The sequence below is a fragment of the Patagioenas fasciata genome, chromosome 1 (genome assembly GCF_037038585.1).
Source record: "Patagioenas fasciata isolate bPatFas1 chromosome 1, bPatFas1.hap1, whole genome shotgun sequence".
In the NCBI taxonomy this organism is placed as follows: domain Eukaryota; kingdom Metazoa; phylum Chordata; class Aves; order Columbiformes; family Columbidae; genus Patagioenas; species Patagioenas fasciata.
The window spans coordinates 153,497,502-153,520,683 of record NC_092520.1 but is presented as its reverse complement, the minus strand read 5'-3'; the positions used below and the strand labels follow the sequence as shown (position 1 = coordinate 153,520,683).

At 39.8% G+C, this 23,182-nt stretch overlaps 1 protein-coding gene across 5 annotated transcripts in view; it reads right to left on the bottom strand.

The window, feature by feature from the left end:
• Positions 1-4,170: 4,170 nt before the first annotated feature.
• Positions 4,171-23,182, bottom strand: part of KIAA1549 (KIAA1549 ortholog) — a 145,813-nt gene continuing 126,801 nt past the window's right edge. For 2 of the 5 annotated variants that reach the window (XM_065840144.2, XM_071798194.1), the window contains exons 14-20: positions 22,940-23,163; positions 21,654-21,798; positions 19,722-20,051; positions 18,740-18,792; positions 14,768-14,913; positions 12,792-12,946; positions 4,171-7,037 (exon numbers count right to left, since the gene is read on the bottom strand). In XM_065840144.2, the coding sequence (XP_065696216.1) occupies positions 6,783-7,037; positions 12,792-12,946; positions 14,768-14,913; positions 18,740-18,792; positions 19,722-20,051; positions 21,654-21,798; positions 22,940-23,163 (1,308 nt within the window). In that variant the 3' untranslated portion in view covers positions 4,171-6,782. Of the gene's footprint in view, positions 7,038-12,436; positions 12,541-12,791; positions 12,947-14,767; positions 14,914-18,739; positions 18,793-19,721; positions 20,052-21,653; positions 21,799-22,939; positions 23,164-23,182 lie in introns of those variants that run through there. The other 3 variants (XM_065840153.2, XM_071798197.1, XM_065840160.2) reach the window with 3 other exon arrangements.

Here is a 23,182-nt window from a genome sequence, read left to right as displayed (position 1 = left end):
GTTGTCTGTGGAAGCAACAAACAATTTATTTGCAGTTCTACTCTGCAAGAACGAGTCTGTGGTTTCCAGCAACCTAGCAAATTTTCTTTCATGTGGCAGTGAAGTACAGGAGGATGTAACAAGAAATACTTGACCGCACATCTACAAATCCTCTAATGGAAGGTTCCTCACCTTACATCTTGAATTTTTGAAGAGTTCTTGTTTAAAGCTGCCATCATCAAGCCAGAAGACAGAAACTATCATAGAATCAAAATTAAGCATGGAATCACTTGACAGAAAGTGTTCCATACAAGATGCAAGGCAACTTAACCTGCAACCCTGTTATCCAGGATTGCATGGACTAACAAATCTGGTAACCGGTTCATGAGTTTGTGGGTGCCCAGATCACCTGTATTGCATCAAATTTGAACAACAGATTTTTTTACAATGAGGGTGGTGAAACACTATCCCAGGTTGCCCAGAGAGGTGGTAGATGCCCCATCCCTGGAGACATTCAAGGCCGGGCTGGACGGGGCTCTGAGCAACCTGATCTAGTTGAAGATGTCCCTGCTCACTGCAGGGGGGTTGGACTAGATGACCTTTGAAGGTCTCTTCCAACCCCAACTATTCTGTGATTCTATTAACTTCATATTTGGCAACTATGATGAAGTACTACTGACAGTGGCTAATCCACAATTCTTTCTCCTGTTTCCTTAAGTTTCCTTAAGATAAAAGCTTCCTGATTATTATTTTTTTTATTATTATTGCAGTATTTTTAAAATTCTTATTTCTTTAGTCAAGTTTCTTTCAGGTCTGCATTTCAGGACCAAATGAGCACAGCACATTGCCAAATATAACACTGCATTGATTTCCTTTAAGTATAAAGAAGTTTTTTCTGAAACACAAACACTACCCAGTTACTACTTTTATATCATGTGCAGCACTAAAATGTTCAAACAGCCTGGATGAGAATATCAGCTTCTGAGAAGCCTTGGGATGGAAACCTTAGAGAAGTTTTAATGGGAACATGATACAGCTCTTAAAAAGTGTGTACATTAGAACTGGAAATGCAAAACAATAATTTTCAACTTTTAGTCTCTTTTCTACTCTCTTAATTCTCATTTCACTTCATCTGCTCTACCTGTGGCAATAAGAGGATGATGGTAATTGAACCTGAAAACCACCATGTCAGGAATCCGCAGAATTTTAGCATACATTTCAAAAGAATCTTCAGAGCACTCATTCAAATGTGCCAAGATTTTATTCCAATTAAGGCAAGATGTAACAGCCTAAACATAAACTTAGTGGAATAAGAACTATTTAAAACTAAACAGGACTGGCCAGTTACAAAGGAAAACACATACATGTAAAGAGTATTAAAAAAAAAAAAAATCAAGACAAATCATTCCAGCTCTACAAGCTATGAAGTGCAAATACATGTGTATTTTTCTAGTACTAATACAAATTTTTTCTCTTCTGTCAGTCTTCAGTGGGATTCGCAAGACTGCAGCTCTACTTTGGAAAAATCTCTAAAAATGCAGTGCAACTCCACAGGATTTTTGCTTCTCAAGTTTCTTACTCTCAGGGTGAGTAAACTCACCCCAGGACTTGGACGACAAAGGCAGACACATCTTGCCAAATGCATCCCAAACTGTACTAAAGAATCTGTAGGATAAATTCTCCTTCCAAAGCATACACACAGCTAAATGGTTTTCAGTGGAAGTCATGCAGATGTGACCAGGGCCAACATGCAGACCAACATTTGGATCTGAACTACCAATCCTGTCAGTATGAGCTGCCACAATGTTCTGCCTTCATTGAATTAGTGTTAGAGATAAAGAGGAAAATGATTATGGGTCCTCCTTCTGACATAAGCTGCACTTCAAGGGACACCCACTGAAACAGAGATCCCTGACCTTTGAAACACTCAAGTGCACTCACCAAAACACTGCTAAGCTACCATGAATCTTCAGTGGCACTGCCAAAAACTTTCATGAATAATTTCTGCTGCCTCAGTATTTAGGACCTACAGATAGTGGAATACATGAAGGACAGCAGACTGGTGACAGTGGAATACATCCCCAGGGTTTCCTCCTCATTTTTAAACAAAATATAACCAGGAAAGGGAAAAGAAGCCCACCAGAAAAGGGAACTGATTTTTACTTCCACATTTAAGCACTTCAAAGCTGCTACTTTTGCCTAGGCACATCTAAACAGCTCTGGAGGAACTCCACAGCCACGGTGAAGTGTTTTTGGGAGTCTCACTGATCAGAGATATTCCTCGCTGGTACAGACCAGCACTGCAAGTGGTGAAGGACTGCACAGAAGAGCGGTTGTGTTATGGCATCAGCTTGAGTAGAGGCAGGAGGAGTTCCCAAGATTTTATTTCTTTTTAGTGCACTGTCACAGGTGCTCCTGGAGACGTGGTTACTGTCCTCTGCCTTCTGACCATCAGGTGTTACTTTTTTTTTTTAATCAATTTTCAGCTTTATGTCCATGTTTAGAAAACAACAAACAGGTGTTTGTTGGTTTTTTTAACCCATTTATTTCTTCACTGCTGCAAAAATATGGCCCAGACCACGTTACCACCTCAAAGTCACAAATGTTCTTCATCATGCCACTTCAAAGCTCCTGGCCAAGGTGTGCTTTTTTCAAGGATTGGCACCCATTAAGAAAGAACTGCCATATAAGGCATGGAATGGGAACTGCCCATTTCTTCTGTGAGCTGAAAAATTGCTAAAGCTGGAAAAGGGGAGAATGTAGTGAGGGTAAGAGTTTAAAATGAGTTCAGCTGCCTACTGACATCCACATGACACAACTGATGAGTTCACTTGGGCTCAAATACATACCAGCTGCCTTGTGTAATCCATCAATGTGTTTTGTAGCCATGAGTTAAAGCAGAAGAATGTCAGTAGTTTCTGTTCTTGGGGAGTTATGATCCCTGTGAACAGCCTCTTTCCAAGGTAACGCTGTAACCCTGCTGTCCGTAGTCTAATTTAAAGGCACTGGCTTCAGCACTTGGTAGGAACGTGTACTTCTGGGTGGTCAATCTATTTATGCACCTACATGTGTGCATACAGGTGCATGACATTGGGGTAGTCAGCATCTCACCAACAACTCCTTTGGGTGCAGAGGTGATATAAAGACCTTGTGTGATGCTGCTGCTCTCCAACCACAATATATGAAGCCTGTTTCAAACTACTGTAAATACAGGATATTGCAAAGGTCAGTTAAATTCCACTTACTGCTCCAAAGTGTGCACATTTTACATGACAGGTCCAGCACCTGTGCAAATCACTCCTCCTAAAAGTTGAGTCATGTCACTGTCAGGACCACGTGTTACATCCTGGTAGAAAATATTTAGAGCAGTGAAGTGTGCCCCACCTCTCAAATCCACTGCATAAAAAATAATTGTAAAATTTCACTTGGCTCCAAAGATAATCAAGAAGCAGGCTACAGGTCAGCATTTTGGCCATGAAAAGGAAAAGTAAACCAACCAAGCTAGATTACGTAGCTCTCATCTTGCCAAATTCTTCTGTCTGCCAAACTAAACACAGACTAAACACAAATGTCAAGGAAAATTATGAAGAAAGAGAAAAGCCTGAGGATTCCATGAAACAGATGGTTTAGTTGTGGAAATGGATGTAACTGTTGGTAACAGCTTTCTGTGCCTGTACCAACTTCTCATCTGATCGGTGTTCTCAGAAACCGGTAGGTTCATTAACAGATAATTAAATTCAGGATATTTCAAGTTTCAAATAAAAAAGGCTTTTTTCCCACCCCCCTCCCCTTCTAATAGTGCAATAGGAAAGAAAAAAAAAAGGCAAAAGAGCTCAAGCACATGGGGATGCAGAAACTTACAGATTATTTTTCCTGGAATTCCCAAGTAGAACACAGTTTGGCACATGCATTCCACAGGGTCCTTTTGTAGCACATGAAAACCCAGCTTTTCCTGTAGCTGCAGAAAATAAAGTGTGGGTCTCCATTATGAAGACCATCCTCAGAACTGGTGCCTTATGTGTTACTTTTCTTACTATGTGAAGATACAGATGATGCCATACCATTTTTTGTGAAAGTGGATCAAGTCTCCAGTCAAAGCAACTTCCAAGCACAGCTTTCTGACTTCTTATATTTTACTGTCCTGCCCTGTGAACTTGAAAGGTTTTAAATAGGGATTTTTGCATTAGAATGCCTCTTTTTTTTTTTTTTTTTTTACCAGTACATAGTTGTCCTGTGTTCTTCACAAGACTTGGGACTGAAAAGAAAAAGGATGTTCTTCCAAACATAAAAAGATGGAATATCACAATACTGTCACCATCGCACGCAAAAGTTAATGAGAAATGGCTTAAGTAACTCTAACTTTCAAAGCTCTTATTTCACATTCCTTCTTAAATAGCTGGAACCAGTACCCAGACAATGAACTTACTTTCTAGAAGCCCAAATTTTCTTGAAATGAAGTCACAGTAATGCGCTAATATCATAAAGACTGACCTCTGCAGAATTAAGCTGCAGAAGGACATGAAGATATGGTTTTAATGGGAACACTTAGGAACAGTTGGTCTTCAACATTATCAAAAAGATAAAATGAACACTGCCTGATACACTCTTCATTCTGCAAAACCTGACATTTTGCAGCAGTACTGGCACAATGTTCATGTTTACAAACCTGGCAGAAAATAAATGTTTCTTTATTTCTATCCTAGAAGTGTTTATCACACAAAAAGCTTAAAAAATTAACAACATAGTAACCTGCTGGTACTGCTGTTCACAACCATGCTGGTGTTTGGACTCCATTCAAATCTCAGCCAGTGCTCATGAGCGCTTTAACTACTGGCCTGGGGACTGGAAATCAATTTAGACTGTTTCGCTACAGTAAGTCTCTCAAAGCAATTTCATACAGCCTTTTGATGACCATGGGTAAACAGAAAAATAATTGAGCTTCCTAATAAGGAGAGAAAACACACCACCTTTTTTCCACATCAGTGAGCAGCCAGTTGCTTCCTAGTTTTGTTTTTGGCAATTAATATTATTTATATACCTCACGAACAAGGTACATAGGGTTCTTCCATGGCGTCCTCCTACCTGTTTTCATTTCAGTCTGAGTTAAGTCCTGTCACAGTCCTTGACCTGTGCACTGGAACCAGAAACAGATTTGGTAGCCAAAGACCACCATATCACACCAGTATGATATATCTGTATTTTACCAATGCCATTTCTACCCCAGCAAAAGAGGCAAATGCCACCCTACCCTGATCAACTGCTCGATGATCTTTTTGGTGGAATACTGTTCTTTAGACCTTTTATGACTACCATTCGCTAGTGTTTGAAATACCCACACTCTAGCACTGAATAGTTTTGCTTTTCATTTTTCTAGAGCAAGGCTCCCAAGCCTCCTCACAAACACTGAGCTTACCCTCTATGTCTGTGACAGTTTGTTAGCTTTAGTTCAGTTTGATCTTAAAATAAAAACACTCCAACAAATCATGGCTTAAGCAAAATTTCGGTATGTATTATGTCAGTTACAGTTATGCAATGGCCAAATATTAGTAAACTTGTAGCTAATATTAAATTAAAACTCTGGAAAAAACAGTGACAAACATTTCCATGGCACGTACCATTCTTACCATGGGGATAATGCTTACCCTTTGTCCAAATGGACAGTGGAAACAAGTATAAATATAGAAACTGACTCAAAACAGCAAATCTAAGCCTATGTTAGTGCTCTAAACTGTCACTGACTTTCACTAAAATTATTCAGATCCAAACATAAGCAATGATTTAGGACATCAATTTATAACGTAATGCTGGTGACCCTGTACCAGTCAGGCTGGATTGGTTCCTGTCCACAAAGCAAACTACAGAGTGGCAATATTTTATTGTGGGTCTTGCAAGAGCATACAGTATGTAAATATATTTTTTTAAGATATACATACACATTACTCCAAATTCAACTGTGGCTGAGCTCCTCTCCCAGTTTTCAATATTTTTTAAACAAAATAAATACCAAACCCTTTCTGTTTGGATGCTTTGCTTTGTTTTTCCAGCCTGAACAAGTCTACAGATATTTTCTTAGTTATACAAGGCCAATGCTTCACTCTGCAAACATTGAAGATGAAGGAACACTTGAAGCTTCAGCACCAGAAGGGAAACAAGGAAGAGTGCAGAGGGTAGCTCCATTTGGAAGCACAGAGCTATAACAATGATTGTTCCAGTTTGTTACAAGTAGCTCATAAAGACTTTTATTCTAAACAGTCCCATTGTTACTGACAACCAAAGTGATTCTTACATGGGATCACACCATCAACACTCTTGAGCTGATAGTGTTTGTAATCTTGCAGAACGGCAACACAAACAAATTCTCCATAAGCACTGGAGAGATCAGAACACCTGTAATCTCTTGCAAAATGTCATCTCAGTTTATTCAAAGAGTCACCTACTTCCTTAGAAAAAGGAGTCTATCATACTTGCGAGTTTGTTCCTGTGATTTTTTTGTTGCTGGAGTGTTGAGTTCTTGACCTAATGTTTTATTTATGTGTTAGGTCAAATGAGGGAAGGGAGAGAAGAGGAGCACCGTAATATTAGCAGATTAATTAATATTACATGTGATGACACTGATTGTTTTCCCTGTTTGTCCCCCATCTCTCTTTATTATCCTCATTTTGCTGCCTTTTTCAGTTTTTCCAGAGTGTTGTCAACAGAGCTGCGAAAGTTCATGCTTTTGAGAGGACAACATTGCTGATTTCCTCTAAGTCTTTGCTTCCATAGGAAGCAGATACCTGGTAGATTTGCAAGGGAATGCTAAATCAGCTGTGGAAGTTCTGCACCGCTGTTTGTTTCTGAGAAAGCCGCAGAAGTTCTTCTCTAATTGCTTTGATAAGAGAGGCTGAAGAGTGCCCTGGCTGGAGGTCCTCAGTGGAACTGGTGGTGTAGCAAAGGCCCTGGCCCTGAAGGCTGTTGTGTGGAAGCTGAGCAGGGGGTGCCGAAGGCTGCCTGGCTGAAGTCCTCGGCATCGGGAATACTGGTGAGGAGGAATATTCTTGGTGTCCATGCATATGCGTCTGGAAAAAGGTAGAAAGCATTATTGTACTTTCTGAACAAACGTGACGATCCCAGAAAATACAAGAAAGCAAAAAGGCAAGTAACAGAGGGAAAGCAGCATGGAGATGCGTCTATCTGCTGCCACTGTTCTTCTGTTGTATGAATGAGTGATTCCTCTTAAGGAGCACAAAATGACAAGGATACACAAAATTGCTGGACTGCCTCAGCTATAGGGAATTTCAAAATCTCTTTGAGCATCCATTAAAAAGTCTGACCCCCTTTCTAATCTATGGCATGTTTAGAAACTGAAGTGGATGGAAGTGGGGAGAAAAAACCACAGCACTAGAGGCCAACAGAACTGGCTGTTCTTTCCTTGCCTTTCCATCAATTTCCTAAATGACAACAGGGAAATTACTCTCCTTCCAGCTGTCATTTCTCCATAATATTTATAAACAGAGATACTACTGCTTTCACCTTCCCTTTTTCTGCCTGGCTTGCTGGTTCTGACTGTATACTTGTGAGGACCCTGTGACTGACCAGTGCCCAGGAAAACATGGTCAGAGGAATCAGCAGGAGAAAATTATTCAAAATGGAAAGATTAGATTTTTTCTATACTCAACAGCTGTTTTACACATCTGAGAAACACTATCCCAGTTTAGGGACAATACTTGTTTCAGGGTAGAAAGGGGTTAATTCTGCATTTGTTCAGTAACATAAATTTTCTAACAAAACAAGAGAGAAACAAAACAGAAGCCTGAGTTTATGGACCTGTCTATCTGGAAAAAAATCTGCTTACACTAAAACAAAGCATGAATGCAACGCACACTATGTGACTGCACAGACTCCCAGTATGGACACAAATGAAGTACATTTTGAAAATCTAAATTCCGCTGACATCCCTAAAGTGTTTCCTCTTGCCTCATGTTGTTGAAAGGAGCGTGACAGCCAAAAGACAACACTGGACACAAAAGACTTGAACAACACAACCAGGAGCAAAGCAGCACAGTCCCCTTTCAAAGGCTGGGCTTGAGGAGTTGCAGCACAGTCAGATCACAGTTATTTAGTGAGCACTATCTTTTTGGATAAACCTGAAGTAGTAGCAGAAAGAGCAACCTGATGAGGGAAGAAAGGACAGCAAGGTCTGCTAGAAGGGGATTTGGGGGTGAGGGGAACGAAAGGATTGCAAAGCAGAGCCTGGGAAGGACATGGGAGACCTAAAGCGACGGGGAACACAAAAATGCACGAGAGTATGTTCCTTAACATCTCCGACAATATAAATGAATAAAATCAAAACCATTTTGTATGAGGTAGAACTAATAACAGATTCTGACTCTCTTGTGCACCTCGTGTACAGCACTGATCAGTTACACATCTGATTTGGGGAGAGAGATCAAAGGAAAAGAGGCTTTAATAGAAGAATGATAGGTAAAGAAGGTTTTCCAAGTAACATCCTGTCTTCCTTCTTTGAAAAGGAGGTGATTTTAGTACCAGAAAGGAATGAACAGGTCTCTTGATTGTTCAGAATTATTCATGAAACCTGCAACTAATTCGTAAGTGTAGCCTAGAGTTAGCAAACCTGACAAGTGCTCTGTGGGTTTATAGAAGAGATGACATAAAAAGTATTAAGAGCAAACATTCCTTGACACATGAGTCTTAACAGCAACCCAAATTACTTTCAGATTACTTTCACATTAAAATGGATTATGTGATTCAGCTCCCATCTCGTACTGCACTGAATTAGCACTATAAGAATGTTTCTTAAGGGAAGCTAGGAAGAACATCTGATGATGGCAGTGGCTGTTTTTTAACATTAAAGCTATCAAAGTTTTCTTAAATATCTCAGAAAAACAGAAGTGTGTATTTCTGTGATTTCATACATAACACCAGAATTAAACAGGTGTGAGAACTTCCAAAAGCAGATTGGTTTAGAAACCTAACCTATACTAAACTGGAACATCACAATAAGGAGAGTAAAAAGGTCAGAGAGGCAGGAAGAATTTTTGCACTTTTCTTTTTTTGCTTTTAAGTTCTTTACTAACAGAAACATGCATTGATATATGACAGTATATATGTAACAATATATAGTTTTATACAGGATCTATAAATTATATATTTTTAGAGAGACACTTCTGTATAATTAACAGCAGTACAAAATAATTGACAAAAATATCTTCATTGAATCTTACTTCTTGAGGAATGAAGATTTATGAGATCACATTGGGAACTTGTTAATCTCCATGTAATTGTTGAACTCTGGCCAGTTTCAACTGAATTGGATGTATAAATACACACACACGTATCTGTATTAACTGAGACATATTTTAAAAAATTGCAAAAATAAGTAGCTATTTAGAATTAACCTGATCTGTGCTATCATTGGATCTGCTTCTGAGTAGCAGAAAGGCCGAGTGAGGCTGTGCTCAGCTGGACCTGTCAGTCAGCACTCATCTCACAGGAGACAGCTATGGGACATGAGAGGCAACTTGAAGTATACCCTGTTTCCCCAAAAATAAGACAGGGTCTTATATTAATATTTGTTCCAAAAGATGTGTTAGGGCTTATTTTCAGGAGATGTCTTATTCTGCCATGAACAACAATCTACATTTATTCTTGAAAAAAAAAAAAAAATCAACATTTATTCAAATATAGTCATCTCACCACATTATAGAACATCATCATAACTCTCCAGAACCTGAATTCCATAGTGAATTTCTTGTGATTCTATTTCCTTTAGAACCATTTGCCCCATTTTCTCATGTCTAGCAATAGCAGTTTCCTTAAATTAGCACCTCTTGCCTATGTAGCCTGCTCGTAGCACATTGGCAACGCAACGTTCAGTTGTCTGTCAGATGCCTGCTTTTCTTGGTGAAGGGTCTATATCTCCTGCTGCAATCTATTGCCAATTAACTTTATTTTTTTACATGTATAGCTGCCTGGACACTATTTAAATTATTTTTTTTAAATGAACTGTAACTCGGGCTTATTTTTGGAGTAGGGCTTATATTTCAAGCATACTCAAAAATCCTGAAAAAATCACGCTACTGCTTATTTTTGGGGTAGGTCTTATTTGCAGGGAAACAGGGTACTGAGATGCTTTAGAGACACTATAGTGGGCAGCCAACAATAGAGTAAAAGGATAAAGTTGGCTTGGAGAAAACACTGGCAAACTGGAGAAGACTTGAGAGAACAGTGGAGAGCTAGAGGGGATTGCAGACGGATAGTAGGAGATGCCACGCAGTGGTAGGGAGGTAGGGAGATGCAAGACACTACACACACCTGTAAGAAACCAGCTTCTTTTATTCTGCTGCTCAAATGACCACTTGCTCACTATTGTATTTTGCGTAGGCTAAGGAAATGCTGTAATTATCCAGGTCTCCCAGGTTTTCCAGATGGAGAATTAACATAAACTGATGGCAACCTGCACACTGGCTTTGAGTCAGGAGATACAAGTGAGAGGTCATATTCCAGCAGAAAATCAGGTGTGGATGGCAAGAATAATAGGTGAAGATACTTTGAGAAAAGGGCCATTGCAGGAACGCAAGCACAGATCTCTCTCAAGTCTGTAGGTGAGAAGAAGCACTCTAGATCTAATCTTCCTAAAGAGTTTAATTTTAGAAACTTGTTCAGAATGAGGGAAAGCTAAGGCTGTTTGCAAAAGATCCATTGAGTACTGCAACATAAGGAACATGACTCTCATGAAGTAAATCCTCCTTTCCAAAAGGAGGAAAGACAAATTTAGAGCTCTGTCTTAGTGAAGGAATCTGAATGCTGAGAGTAATTGAACTAAAGAAAATGACATGACTAGCACTTATCTAAGAATGCCTTTTTTTTTTTTCCTTAATTGAGAATAATCCTTTGCAAAAAAAAAAGAAAGGAAAGGGAAAAAGAGGGAGAAGATGGGAGAAGATGGGAGAAGATGGGAGAAGATGGGAGAAGATGGGAGAAGATGGGAGAAGATGGGAGAAGATGGGAGAAGATGGGAGAAGATGGGAGAAGATGGGAGAAGATGGGAGAAGATGGGAGAAGATGGGAGAAGATGGGAGAAGATGGGAGAAGATGGGAGAAGATGGGAGAAGATGGGAGAAGATGGGAGAAGATGGGAGAAGATGGGAGAAGATGGGAGAAGATGGGAGAAGGGATTCCTCAGAGGAAAAAGAAAATGCAAGCACCAGGTAAGCTCCCCTACAATTAAATGACACAATACCCAGATAGATTTGGTCCATGATCTCCTCCTTTTGCTTTAAAAAAAAAAAAAAGGACAAAGATCACATTGCAGTAACATTTGAACTGCAGCAATCAATGCGCAAAAAGTTCTGTCAAAGTGGAGGAAGTGTTTAAATTCTGATTAATTAAAAGTCAGCCTAGATTGAGGTGACATGTATGCATCTAAAATGGTGACTCAAGGTGTAAACTGCAACCAAATAATATTCTATTGGGTCAGGAATCTTTGAAAGTTGTGCAGGTAACTGATGTTAAAACACTGATCTGGAAAAGTCATTTTCAGAAAAGAAAGACAAATGATAAGAAGGGGCAGTGAATGGTAACCACTTGGAGATGTCTCTGGAAATGGAACAGGAGAGACATTAAGACCTCTCATGCAAGTGCTTTTCTAGATGTAAACTGAAATTAGGTTGCTGCACTCAAATACCACAGTTTCAAGTGCAGATTGCAAGTTAAATCAGGCAAATACATCTTTCAGCTTTGACAGTCAAAGTTTTTGAATAGTATCAGTAAGGTCTGTCTCTACTGTGCCCAGTTCTCAAAAGCTTTATGCTGCTCCTCTCAAGTTCATCTGGAGTGGTGGCAGCTCAGTTTCACCAAAATCGAAAGATAAAGCCCATCCTGTTGCATTTTCTTTCTGCAAAGCCATTTAGAGATCATGCAATACTGTAAAGTAACCTCAAGTAGTGTGAACACACACTGCACTAAGTATGCAAAAGAAAAAGGTCCTTCCTCCCTCAAGGAAGAAACCACAAAAATCATAGTTTAAGCAAAGGAGCAAAAGAAGGAGCATGAAGTTTTCACTCTCAAGAGTACTGCAACGAAGCGCTCACACGTCAGTCGGCTTCAGGATGCAAGTACAAAGAAGGATAGGGAGCAGGCAACTGTATCTTTACAAGAAAGGCCATACATGATCTTCAACCTCACACATCAGGCTGAATCAGAACATGAAGTCACGATGGCTGCCTAGGCAACACTGGTAAACGAATACGTATTTATTTACCACATCCTGCTGACTGAGGCTAGGAAAACAGCTTGTTTAGAAACACCTCTCCTGTTACGTGCAACTATGTGCCTTATTCCATTGCTCTGACTCCTGCTATTGCGCACTGATACAGAAGACGAAAGAACTACACCAATACAAAGTAGGACGGTAGTCTGGGACAATTTAATTCAATGTTTTCTACTTACAATGATCTCAAAATACAGAGGCATATTTCAAAGAAGAAAATGGAAAGCAGTATCCACCTCTGCCGGAGCTCAGAAGCAGAACTGGGTGAACTGCAATTAATGGGTGAAGGCCTCAAGTGAGAAAAAAAATAATAAAGGTTAGGGTAAAGTGAGAGAAAGCAGTTAGAGAGAAGCAAAGGCGAAAGAACAGCAAGCAAAACTCAGAAGAGCTAACAAGGGTTCGAAGAGCAAAGCAAAGAATGTCAGAGAAGCAACTGAAAGTATTCCAGAGGGAAAAAGTTCCAAACAGTAATGCAGGAAAAAAAAATACCCGAACATATCACTACTTCGGAAACTATGCAAATGTGTAACACAGTACTCACTGCATCTCGCCTAGCATATTCCTCCTCTCCACGGTACTGGGGCCACCCTGGCCCCCCCGGCTGGCCATGCCCTGCTCTGCCTGAGGGGATCTCCACTTGTTGACCTCCGATCCTGCTAGCAATTCCCACCTGAGTGAGGTGCTGTATCTGAGAACCTTAAAAGCAAATATTGTTTTTTTTCATCTTTATACACAGTAAAGTTTGTAGGGCAGACAAATGACAACATAAAACTTTGTTGGAAGCAGGAGACAAGAAGAAAGCAGAGCTCTGTTTCTGTGCAATTAATAAAACAATCAGCAGAAAGAAGGCTGTCAGCATAGAATAAAGAAGGAAAAGTTACGTGCATTTTGTGCAGTTCATTGGAGTGTGATGCTTTTCATTGCCACTGCACTGAACGAAGAGGTTGGGATACATGCATCTCAGACATGGACTACACTTCATTCCAAAAATACGCCAGCCCTTTCCAAATAGCATTTACTGAAAGCCCTGGCAATGCTTTCATGTAAATTACTTAGCAGCAAAGGGAAGACATTTGCTCCTGTGGTTACACCTTATTTGCATCACACTGGCAAGACAGGAACTCTCCAGACTGCTTTCTATTCCATCTCTACATGACTACATAAGAGTATGGTTCTTTCAGCTTTGCTTTGCAGTTAAATATTAAACGATGCTGTCATTAAGTAACAAGAAGGTCAGAACACCCTGTATCTCCTTTCAGCCTGAAAGCAAACCTCCTCCTTTCTCCTGTCCCTTCCCTGCTTTCCCTGCTTCCACTGCTTTCAAACACATGCAAGGGTAGCCACCACCATTAATTGTAAGAGACATGGAACAACATGTCAGCTTTTTGCCTGGATTTCCTCCCACAGGGAAACATGATTTATTATTATGATATTATTCATTTAAAATGAAATACATTTAATAAACTCACAGATATGTAAGAGAAAACTCTGTGTGTGTATGTAAAAAGAGGGAGGAAAAGACAAAACCAGTGTGATTTACATGATGGACAGTTAGGTCACTTTCATATTTTCCTCAAAAAAAAATTTTGAGAGGTTTGATATTTGCACATAATTATACTGAAGGACAGGAACTAATCATATGAATTGCCTCCAAAGCAGAATATTTATGAACATTTAGAGAACAGTGTGAATCGAACAATACAATAATCATCATTAAGGTGTAACAGTCACTACATCTCTGTCATTCTCAGGTACGGGGAGAGAACAGCAGCTATCAAAACCAGGACTCCAACATGGGTATGTACTCGTATTTTCAGTCTTTTCAGCTCCCCAGGAAGAAAATATTTCTCTGAGAGAAAATTAACTGTGGCATTTGCATAAAAGCAGAATATTTTGTACTTAGAATCAGTTTTTGATGCTTAATTGCCATGTGATGTTAGAATCTTATTCATGATAGCATTGTTGAGTGCTACAGGAATTACCTCACAACCAAACCAGGGAAGGTGATTTCATATGGGACAGCAGCAATAGATAATATAATCAGAGAGTAAAAGATCCTGCTTTTACGCATACATTTCTAGGAAGAGAAATGAGAAAAAAAGATGCAGAAAAGTATTAAAGTTGCTATTTAGCAGGCTGATGTGAGATGCATCAGTTAGCTCATTTAGTACAAAAGAAACAGTCAGCAGTGGAAAACTAGCATACACTGTACACTATAAAACAATTAAGTAATTTTCCATTCTTAGAGAATGGCTTTTTTTTGAAAATACACTATGCGATAACCAATGCTTGTAAGATAGTAAAAAGGTGACAAAGCACTGCCTCTTTCTGCAATGTCCTATGGAGGTAAAGTTAATCTCATCTTGTGATCATTTTTTTTTTGGCAGTGAAGACAAGGACCACATGTCAAGCGTAGCAGCTGAAGGAGAATAACGCCTTAATGGTTACCTCAGTGTAAGAGCAGATACGGAAAAGCATCAGTTAATTTAGTGCACATTCAACTTAAGTGAAGCATACCTGCAGTGCTTCCAACGGGTCGTGGCCGTGCCACGGATGGCACGTCCTCTGAGTATATCCCTCTGGAGGAATACTGAACCTCAGGTGGCTGCTGGTCTGGGTGCATTAACTCTGCAGGTTGAAGGAAACCTGGCCCAAAGTTCTGCCTGTGGAAAAGTAAGGACTCAAGATTACAATAAGTGAATTGCGTAATTAGAAACAGTAATGCAGGTGCACCTCATAAAACAACTCTTTATGCTGACTTTTAATGTACATCTTAACCTTGAATGTTAAAGAAAACCATCACATCTGAGGAATATATTCCTCCTTCATGACCTTCATTGCACAGGAATAGGAGTTAGAAACTCTAACAGAATTTCACACAAGTGTTTTTCACATGTTGCAGCCTCCTCAATACAGAGAAAAGCATCCACAGATCTTGTTTACCCCTTGGGGAAAAAAAGCTACTTCAATGAAAAAAAAAAAAAAGAGAGAAAAATAAGAATTCAGTATTGATGTACCTGCTTACCTCAGCAACAAATCTGACTCTCGCTCAAGAGTTTTTGGGCACACAATTTTGTCTGAATCAAATAAAAATTGCATTACATGACAATTTCATGGATAATTATTATACCATCAAGTGTCCAGGACATTTTCAAAACTTTGCTCTTTAACATTGAACCTACACAAAGCTGTCATTAGCACATATGAAGAGATGCAATCTATAGTAAAATCAATGTTTCCTACAATTCAGGTTGGTGCTGGCAGTCATTACATATTTACTGAAAAGAGTTAACAACAGAAACCATCATCAATCTAACTTCAGTAACTGTGAGAAGCTAATGGGACTTGTAAAAGAAACCCTAGAATTCATTTACAGAACAGGAGAAGATGGAAATTCTGCTTTTCCTATGCTTCCTATTAATGTATCCTAACCCTGGTACAGAGAGATTGTATTTTAAATGACTGGTGACAGGTGAGTTTTCAAGGATTATCGACTCCTACCAATACAGTTGAGGTGTGGATGCCCAAACTCCAGGCTATTGTGTCTCTTAGACTCCAGGTACAATTAAAGAGAGACACGCTCCGCTCCTCAAGAGGCACTCAAAGCAAAATATCAGGTTCACCACGTCATTTTTTGCAGGAGCCTCTCACTGGTAAGTATAAATGAAGCAAAGTGAGACAAACATCCTAAGTCAGGCACATGAAATTACACAAGGTGAGGACTAGTGACAAGTTTTCTATGCCTTTTACCACAACAGTATCTAAACCCTTCTAGGATATGGCCAGAACCTACCCCATTCCTCAATACCCCAGTTTAACAGCCTTTTGTTTTAGAGGAAAATCCCATAACTGCATTTAATTCAAACTGTCCTTGATCTGTGCTTTATTTGGAACACAAATCACCTTTGTATGATGGCCAGGCAGTAAAGAAAGCTGACATAATAATAAACAGCCTAATAAAGCCAAATATGAGCCTAATATAGCACGAGCAAATAATTGTAAATTAAAGTACTAGATACTTGGCATACAGTATTACACAGAGGAGGTGTTAGGGGTTCAAGCTGCAACAACCCCATTGTGGAAGTGCCAGAATTTCCCCAGCTCCCTTGCACACAAGCCCACTTGTCCACTCAGCAGATCCAGAGGAAACAATTTCCAAACAGACTTACAAGCTAGTTAAAATAAATGCTTGAATGGGTAGGTAATATTTAACAATGTCATTTCTGTTATGTTAATCACTGTAACCAGTAAAGGATGTGACCATCTGGCCCTTTATGCCTGTAGTGTTTCACTGGGAACTTGTAGCTGATAAATGACCACAATTTTTTGATGTTATCTAAATAAAATATTTTCTTAACATTATTGCAAAAGTATTATTTTTGTGCCAATTTTTCAGAGGTCAGGGAGTATATCCTTTATCACTGATGGGTTTGTATTTGAAAGGTGCATGTTTAATAACCCATCACCCTTTCTTCTCAGTCTTCTTTATAATAGATATAGCTACCCTTTAAAGTCAGAGATTAACAGAAGAGTATAAAAATGGGATACATCTCTGAATCCGTATCATACAGACTGGTGCTCCTTTCTATTTCTAGACTGAGACACAGCCTTCAAAAACACACAGCACATTCAAAAAAAAAAAAATCGTCTATCTCCAGTTATTTAATTAAGTGGGGAAATACTGCTCCCCCAAAAAATCAATTTTACACAACTAATCCACTATGGCTAAGTATCTCTATCTCTGTTGCATGATGCAATATTCATTTTCTGGTAAAAGCTGTCCATTGTGCCTTTAAGTTTGCCGAGCTGTTATGTGACCTAGGTCTTTTACATGTAATTTTTTTTTAACCAGGTTGGTTCCAGCCCATTAAAGACACTGACTGCATTTGTACACAGAAGGGAACAGTACAGTCACTCAACTATTATTCCACACAGTGGATATTTAAGCCAATGGACTATGACATTGATACATGCCACCTAATCATACTGACCTCATGTTATTTTTCCTTCCTCTAATTGGTTCACTGTTTCTATTAGTTTGTTTATCACTGTTTTCAGAATTTGATCATAACTCCCACTCCACAGCCATGACAATGCTTTCCTTGTTTTCTATTGACCAAGCTTTAGGAAACCTTCTATTTTAATGACAATTTAAATGAGTTCTTCCTGTTAAGGTCAACAACCTTGCAGATTGTTACCTTAATCTGCCAGCACTGGCAGAGCCAGCATTTGAACTATCAATGATGATGCCATTAATTTGTAACTTACAGAAATCTAGAATGCCTACGCCAAAGGTTGATACACTTCTGAACAAAAAAATATCTTGCAAAGACACTGGTTTAGGTGCACTAATATGGGTTACAGCACTTTCATGATTAGTTTATCGTATTTTCCCTGAATGCATACCAGGTCAACAAAGAGAAAATCCTCAATAACAAACAATTGGTTATGCTTTGTGTTGGCAGTCTCAAAGCTCAATCTTCAAGGTAACTTAAATTACAAAAAGTACACTGCATGTCATACTGTGTGCCATTTCACGTATGCTTCACTCACACTGAAACTGTCACCTTCAGCCAAGACCTAAGTGAGAAAAGGTGCTTAGGGACTTCTCCTTTCCTTTCCTAGTTGGTCTTTTCAAAATCAGGTTGCAGAACAATGGATAAAGAAAAGCTCTTCATATCCATTTTACCATCAAGTTTCCAAGGCAGTAAGGACTTTAGGTGAAATCTAATGAATGACATGGATACCAGTGGGACTTCATCTCACAGGGTGAGCTAGAAGAAGGTAAGGAGAGAACAACACGAGGCCACCTTTTTACCACCTTGGCTGCAGCAGCTTGGAGAGGGTGAGATAGATCTGACCACAGTGGGTTACCATGACTGAAGAGACCAACTTCACATGCAGTTAAAACAGACACCAAATGTGGAATAAACAGTCATTTGGACAACTGTTTTCTTCTCTTCACAGGATTCTCCCACAGCAAAGACAGGAAAAGACGGAAAATTTGTTCTTCCCTCCTGATTCTGTAAAAAAAGGCCTGCAAGGCCTGTGAGGGTCACCATGCTCTGTAATTTGTTCTCAGCTTGGTTAAAGACAGAATGAATCTGCTAGTCATCTGAAATCTTTTGCAAGTGAGCGTTGCCCTGAGGCTACAGAAATGAGATGAAAGTGAGACTACTGGAAGTGTTGCATGCATCCAAGTAACTGTTTCAGGCTCTCTAAAAGCTTAAACTCAGTCGTTTACTCAGTATTTGGAAGGATCTCTCTATAGCCAAGGGGCTAGAAACACATTTCTTTTAAAAGGAGGTTTGGATTCCATACAGTACGCATGTCACTCATGCTACATAAATATATTACACAGGCTGGATGTGGACTCCTCTTACTTCTGATTTATGAAGTACTTTGCATAATTATATACCAGTCCAAGTAAGAACTCTGGAGAAATTGCAAAGAAAATAATAAATTATAATTCTATCAGTGAAAAGCTACCTTGGTAGGAGACCTGGTGCTGTTGGCGGGGTCATTCCAAATTCCACGTATCTCTGTCAGAAGAACGAACAAACAAATCAATCACAAATTACAACCAAAATGCATACTCTGGGAAGTCCACTGTCAGCCTTCTAAGTGATGAACGGCAGAGATCACTAGGCCTGTATGTTTGACTTGAGTGCAGCCATAAGAGCTTAGTTTTACAAACCCTGAAGCACAAGAAGATCTGGGAATCACTGCTGCAGTGGGGTAGCAGTCTCTTCTGTCTAAAGAGAGTCTTAATTTAAAAACCTTTCAGAAATACTTTCTCTCACCTGCAGAAGATCAAGGGCTGTTCCAATGTCTACTTAGCTTGAAACTTTCAGCAAATGAAGCTTTGCATTTGGACATCTCTTTATACCTCAACCAGCATCAGACTGCAGCAGAGACCATGGGGCTCAGACTCAACAGCCCACTGGCATTATGAAATTTGTACTGAATTGTTGTGGAACTCGAGATGACCTGAAAGATTACCCATGTGTCTCAAGTGCTCCATAAAATGCAAAAAAATATACACAGAAATGCTGTTTCCCTATCCCTCTCCTCCTGAAAGCACCTGGATACCCTGCTGCAAAATACACTACTTTTTTTCATTGTCAAAATAGGAACTAGCACATACTTGTTTTTTATAAAAGGAAGTTTTACTCTTGGACATAACAAGACTGATCTGTGGAAGACCGTAACTGAGAAGAACAGAAACGTTATCCTAAAGGAGGGGAACTCCTGTCTTCTCCTGTGGTTGGGATGGGAAAAGGTAAAAGAATCCAAACAGCTTAAAATTCAAGTTCACCATCTTGTGACGGTCACTTTTCAACTCTCCTGGCTCCAGAAACTGCTCCACATTTGTGACAAAGTCCTGACAGCAAGGGCACAATAACAGCGAGCATGGCTCAACTGGTGCTAACTACCTGCCCAGAAAAGCCTTTTAAATTGCATCACTCACATTAAATTGTTTTTTTACTGCCTGAGTTGGACCATAAGGTGTTCCCCACTGGGTGCATGTGGTTCCCTTCCCTGCTCGAGCAGGAGTGTTGTTTACCGGCTGTCCTGCAGAGACCCCAGGTGGTGCGACGGCTGTGGAATTGGCTGCTTGGCTGCTGGGAGCCACCAGTGCAAAAGCATCATCCAGCAGCGAGTGCATGGTTTGCCGAGCCTCTTCAATGGATGGCTGTGGTGGGATGTACTGGGAGACTGGGTGGGAAGGCAAGCCGGGGAACTTCCCCAGATCAGCTGAAGATGATGTCTGAGGTTCAGGAGGCAAGTCTGGATCAGACTGGAGGAAAAGGAAAGAAGGTGAAGGGCAGTCACAGGGAAGATCTAAACAGACAGCTTCCAAGTCCCTGTGGGTCTTAAGTACAAACAACATTTTCTCTGCTAGAATCACAATGAGATAAACAGCACAAGTGCTGGTGCTGGACAAAACCTGCCCCTTACCCTTCCCACCTCTGTATGCACGTACACATGCACATACATAACACTAGTTGTTCAAATACTTCACTCAGTGGGATTTGAAAGACAGGTAAGGCAGTGGAGCTTTCTGCTACAACAGAAATCTTGTGGTTTGCAAGCACACAATGAAATCATGCAGAGAATGTTTACTCCACCCAGAAAAAGACAATCAGTTCTGTCTGTATCTTTGACTTCATGGCAGCTTTTGCAGTTCAAATAAATTAATTTGGTCTTTAGCTTACAACTGGCCACATCAGCAGTAATATTCAACAATTATTACCTCCTAGGAAAACACAAAAAGGGAACTGTTAAGCAACTAAGTGGTTAGCTGCATGGAACTTGAATTTGGATGCATCATCTGAATGGGATTCATATAAGTGCTTCAGAGCAGCAACACCCGAAGCACACACTGCAATTACTACCTGGGATCTTACCACATGGGCTTATTGCTCATCAGTAACAGGAAATTAAACGAGCTTTCCAGCAGCAGACTTATTATCAAAGCTCATTCTTACCACTACACACAGACTGCAAAATGAGTCGTCAAGATGCAAAAGCCTCTGCTTCATCAGGAACTTAGCATTCTGAGTACTGTCTCACTACAGATGCCAAAGGGCCTGAGCTTGCTGTGTGACATGTCTTAATTAAACAGTTTCAGATGATAATTCATTCTGTTGCAGCATGACATTAAAATCATCATGCCGTTGTTTGAAGGTAGACACCTGACTGCATACGCAGCTAATGGTAAAGCTTTTAAAATTCTTAAACCATCTTACAAGATGAAAACTGTCCAGGGGTTACCAATATTAGGATTAGGCTTAGTAAAGTCTGCTTAGAAGTGGTTAAAGGTGCCTAAATACAGTTTGTGACATGGATATGATTGAACAGAAGCGTTCTTCAGCGTCTTTGCCTTTTTTCGACAGGAAACAAAATTAATTTTCAAGACACTGTATTAGAATTGTTTCAAGTTACTGTAGTACAAAGACATGTTTCTCTTTCATTAATAATTAATTCCCACATTTTAGAAATGAGAAAATTTCTCATGAAAGGAACTGAATCTTCCAATCTGTGAAAGCAAAGGATGAAATTTTCTGTAGCATATGAATATATAACATCCAGCAAATTGGACTAGAGTGAAGCTATGTTCAAGATATTGCAGAACATGCCAAGCACACTTTCATGTGCATAATACATCGGCATTAATGAAAAGAAGGTTTTGGTTCTTGGCCTCTTCAATATCAAGGAATACTTGGCAGAATTTTACTGCTTAATACTGACAGACTGCCAATGAAATCCTTGTTTCACTTTGATTTACATGGCACTGAAACTAGCCATATAGACCACAGTCAGAAAGCCCAAAACCTTCAATGTCACAAGTGTCATTACAATTATCAGAACATTCCTGTCATTCAAGAGACATACATACAATATATGCAGAATTATTGACTCCTGGAGGCCTTTTGTAAGTCCCATCACTGTCAGTTGTGATTAACCTGTCCTTTTCTGCATCAGTCGGACTACCGTTTATCTGATGTCGCCGGCGCTGCTTGGGAGAACGTTTTGCACGAGAACTTCACAGGAAGAAAACAAAAAGAAGAGAGAGAAAAAAAACCAAACAAGACAAAGGTAATCGTACTTATTTTGCAATTTTTCTTCGTATCCCTCTCAAGGTTGAACTCCTCTGCCCATTCCTTCCAAGTCATCCTTGCCTCAGCCCTGTTTCTATTCCCTTTCCCAGTTTTTCATGCCAGTCACATTAGTTGGCCTTGAATTTTCCTCCTCAGGCTTCTCCTAATAACACTTTCATTGGCAGCTCTCCAAACTGTCCCATTCCTCCCCCAAACTCTCTCCAGTGTCACCTCCCTTCTACGTCAATCTTTCAAAGTTGTCCATGCTTCAGCCCTGCTCCCAGTACCTCTCTCCAGACCTCCCAGTCCAACGTCTGACACATGTGCAGTAGCAGAACAGACCACACTGCCAACAAGGCTTTGTGCTTGGCATGTTGGGTTTAACCCTCGACCAGGCAAACCAGCTGAGGAACCCATGTAGCTGGAGAAAAAGTAATTTCTGTCAGTGTGGAAGTGGTCACAGGGACACAATGCTCCAGGAACAAAGTATCAGTATTCATCAGCCCTAAACAGGGACAAGGGAAGACTTTCTCTGAAAATACAAGGCCTGGAAGGCTGACTCATGAGGCTGAGAAAAGTGCCTCATTACCCAGAGGGAATACGTAAAAGGTTATCTTGTTGATTTGTGAATTTGCCTTTAAAATTCAGAATCTTCATGCTTCTTAAGCTGTTCAACCGTTTCCTGATTTTGCATGTTTTCCCCTCTTAACAAAAATCTTATTTCTTGCGGCTTATATTTTCTGTGCATCTTTTTGGTAGTGCTTATATTGCAATTTTGATCCCTCTACACCACACAAAAATGATTTAAAGAAATGCCAGAGCAAATACTAAATTGTTTTAAGATAGTTTTCATACATTTGGGGTTATTTATCGAGAATTCACTGCTGAGAACTTGTAAAAGAATAATTTGAAAACAAAATATAGCGGCATTTACTGAAATAAATTAAAATGTTTAGAACACCCTAAACCTTTTCACCTAGATAACTCAAATTCAACTAGTGATCAAAATTATTTTATTTATTTGATGTACTTTGGACATTGACTCTAAAAGAAAAATGTTTCTTCCCATCTTTGAAATGCCTACCTCTTCCTGGGCTCTATGAAGACAGTAGGCACACTGCCTCCAGGGTCCAAGATCTTGTCAATCTGCATCTGTGCCTTGCGATATATTCTGTGCTGTTCTTTGGAGTCAACCACCACCACATCATCCACCACTGGAAATTCATAGTGCCCTTTGCGCTTGGCACGAAGACGAATCTTATTGCGGTGATGCTCAATCTCAGATTTATGCCTCAGGGCTGTTTGTATCTTAAAGAAGGAGGGGAGG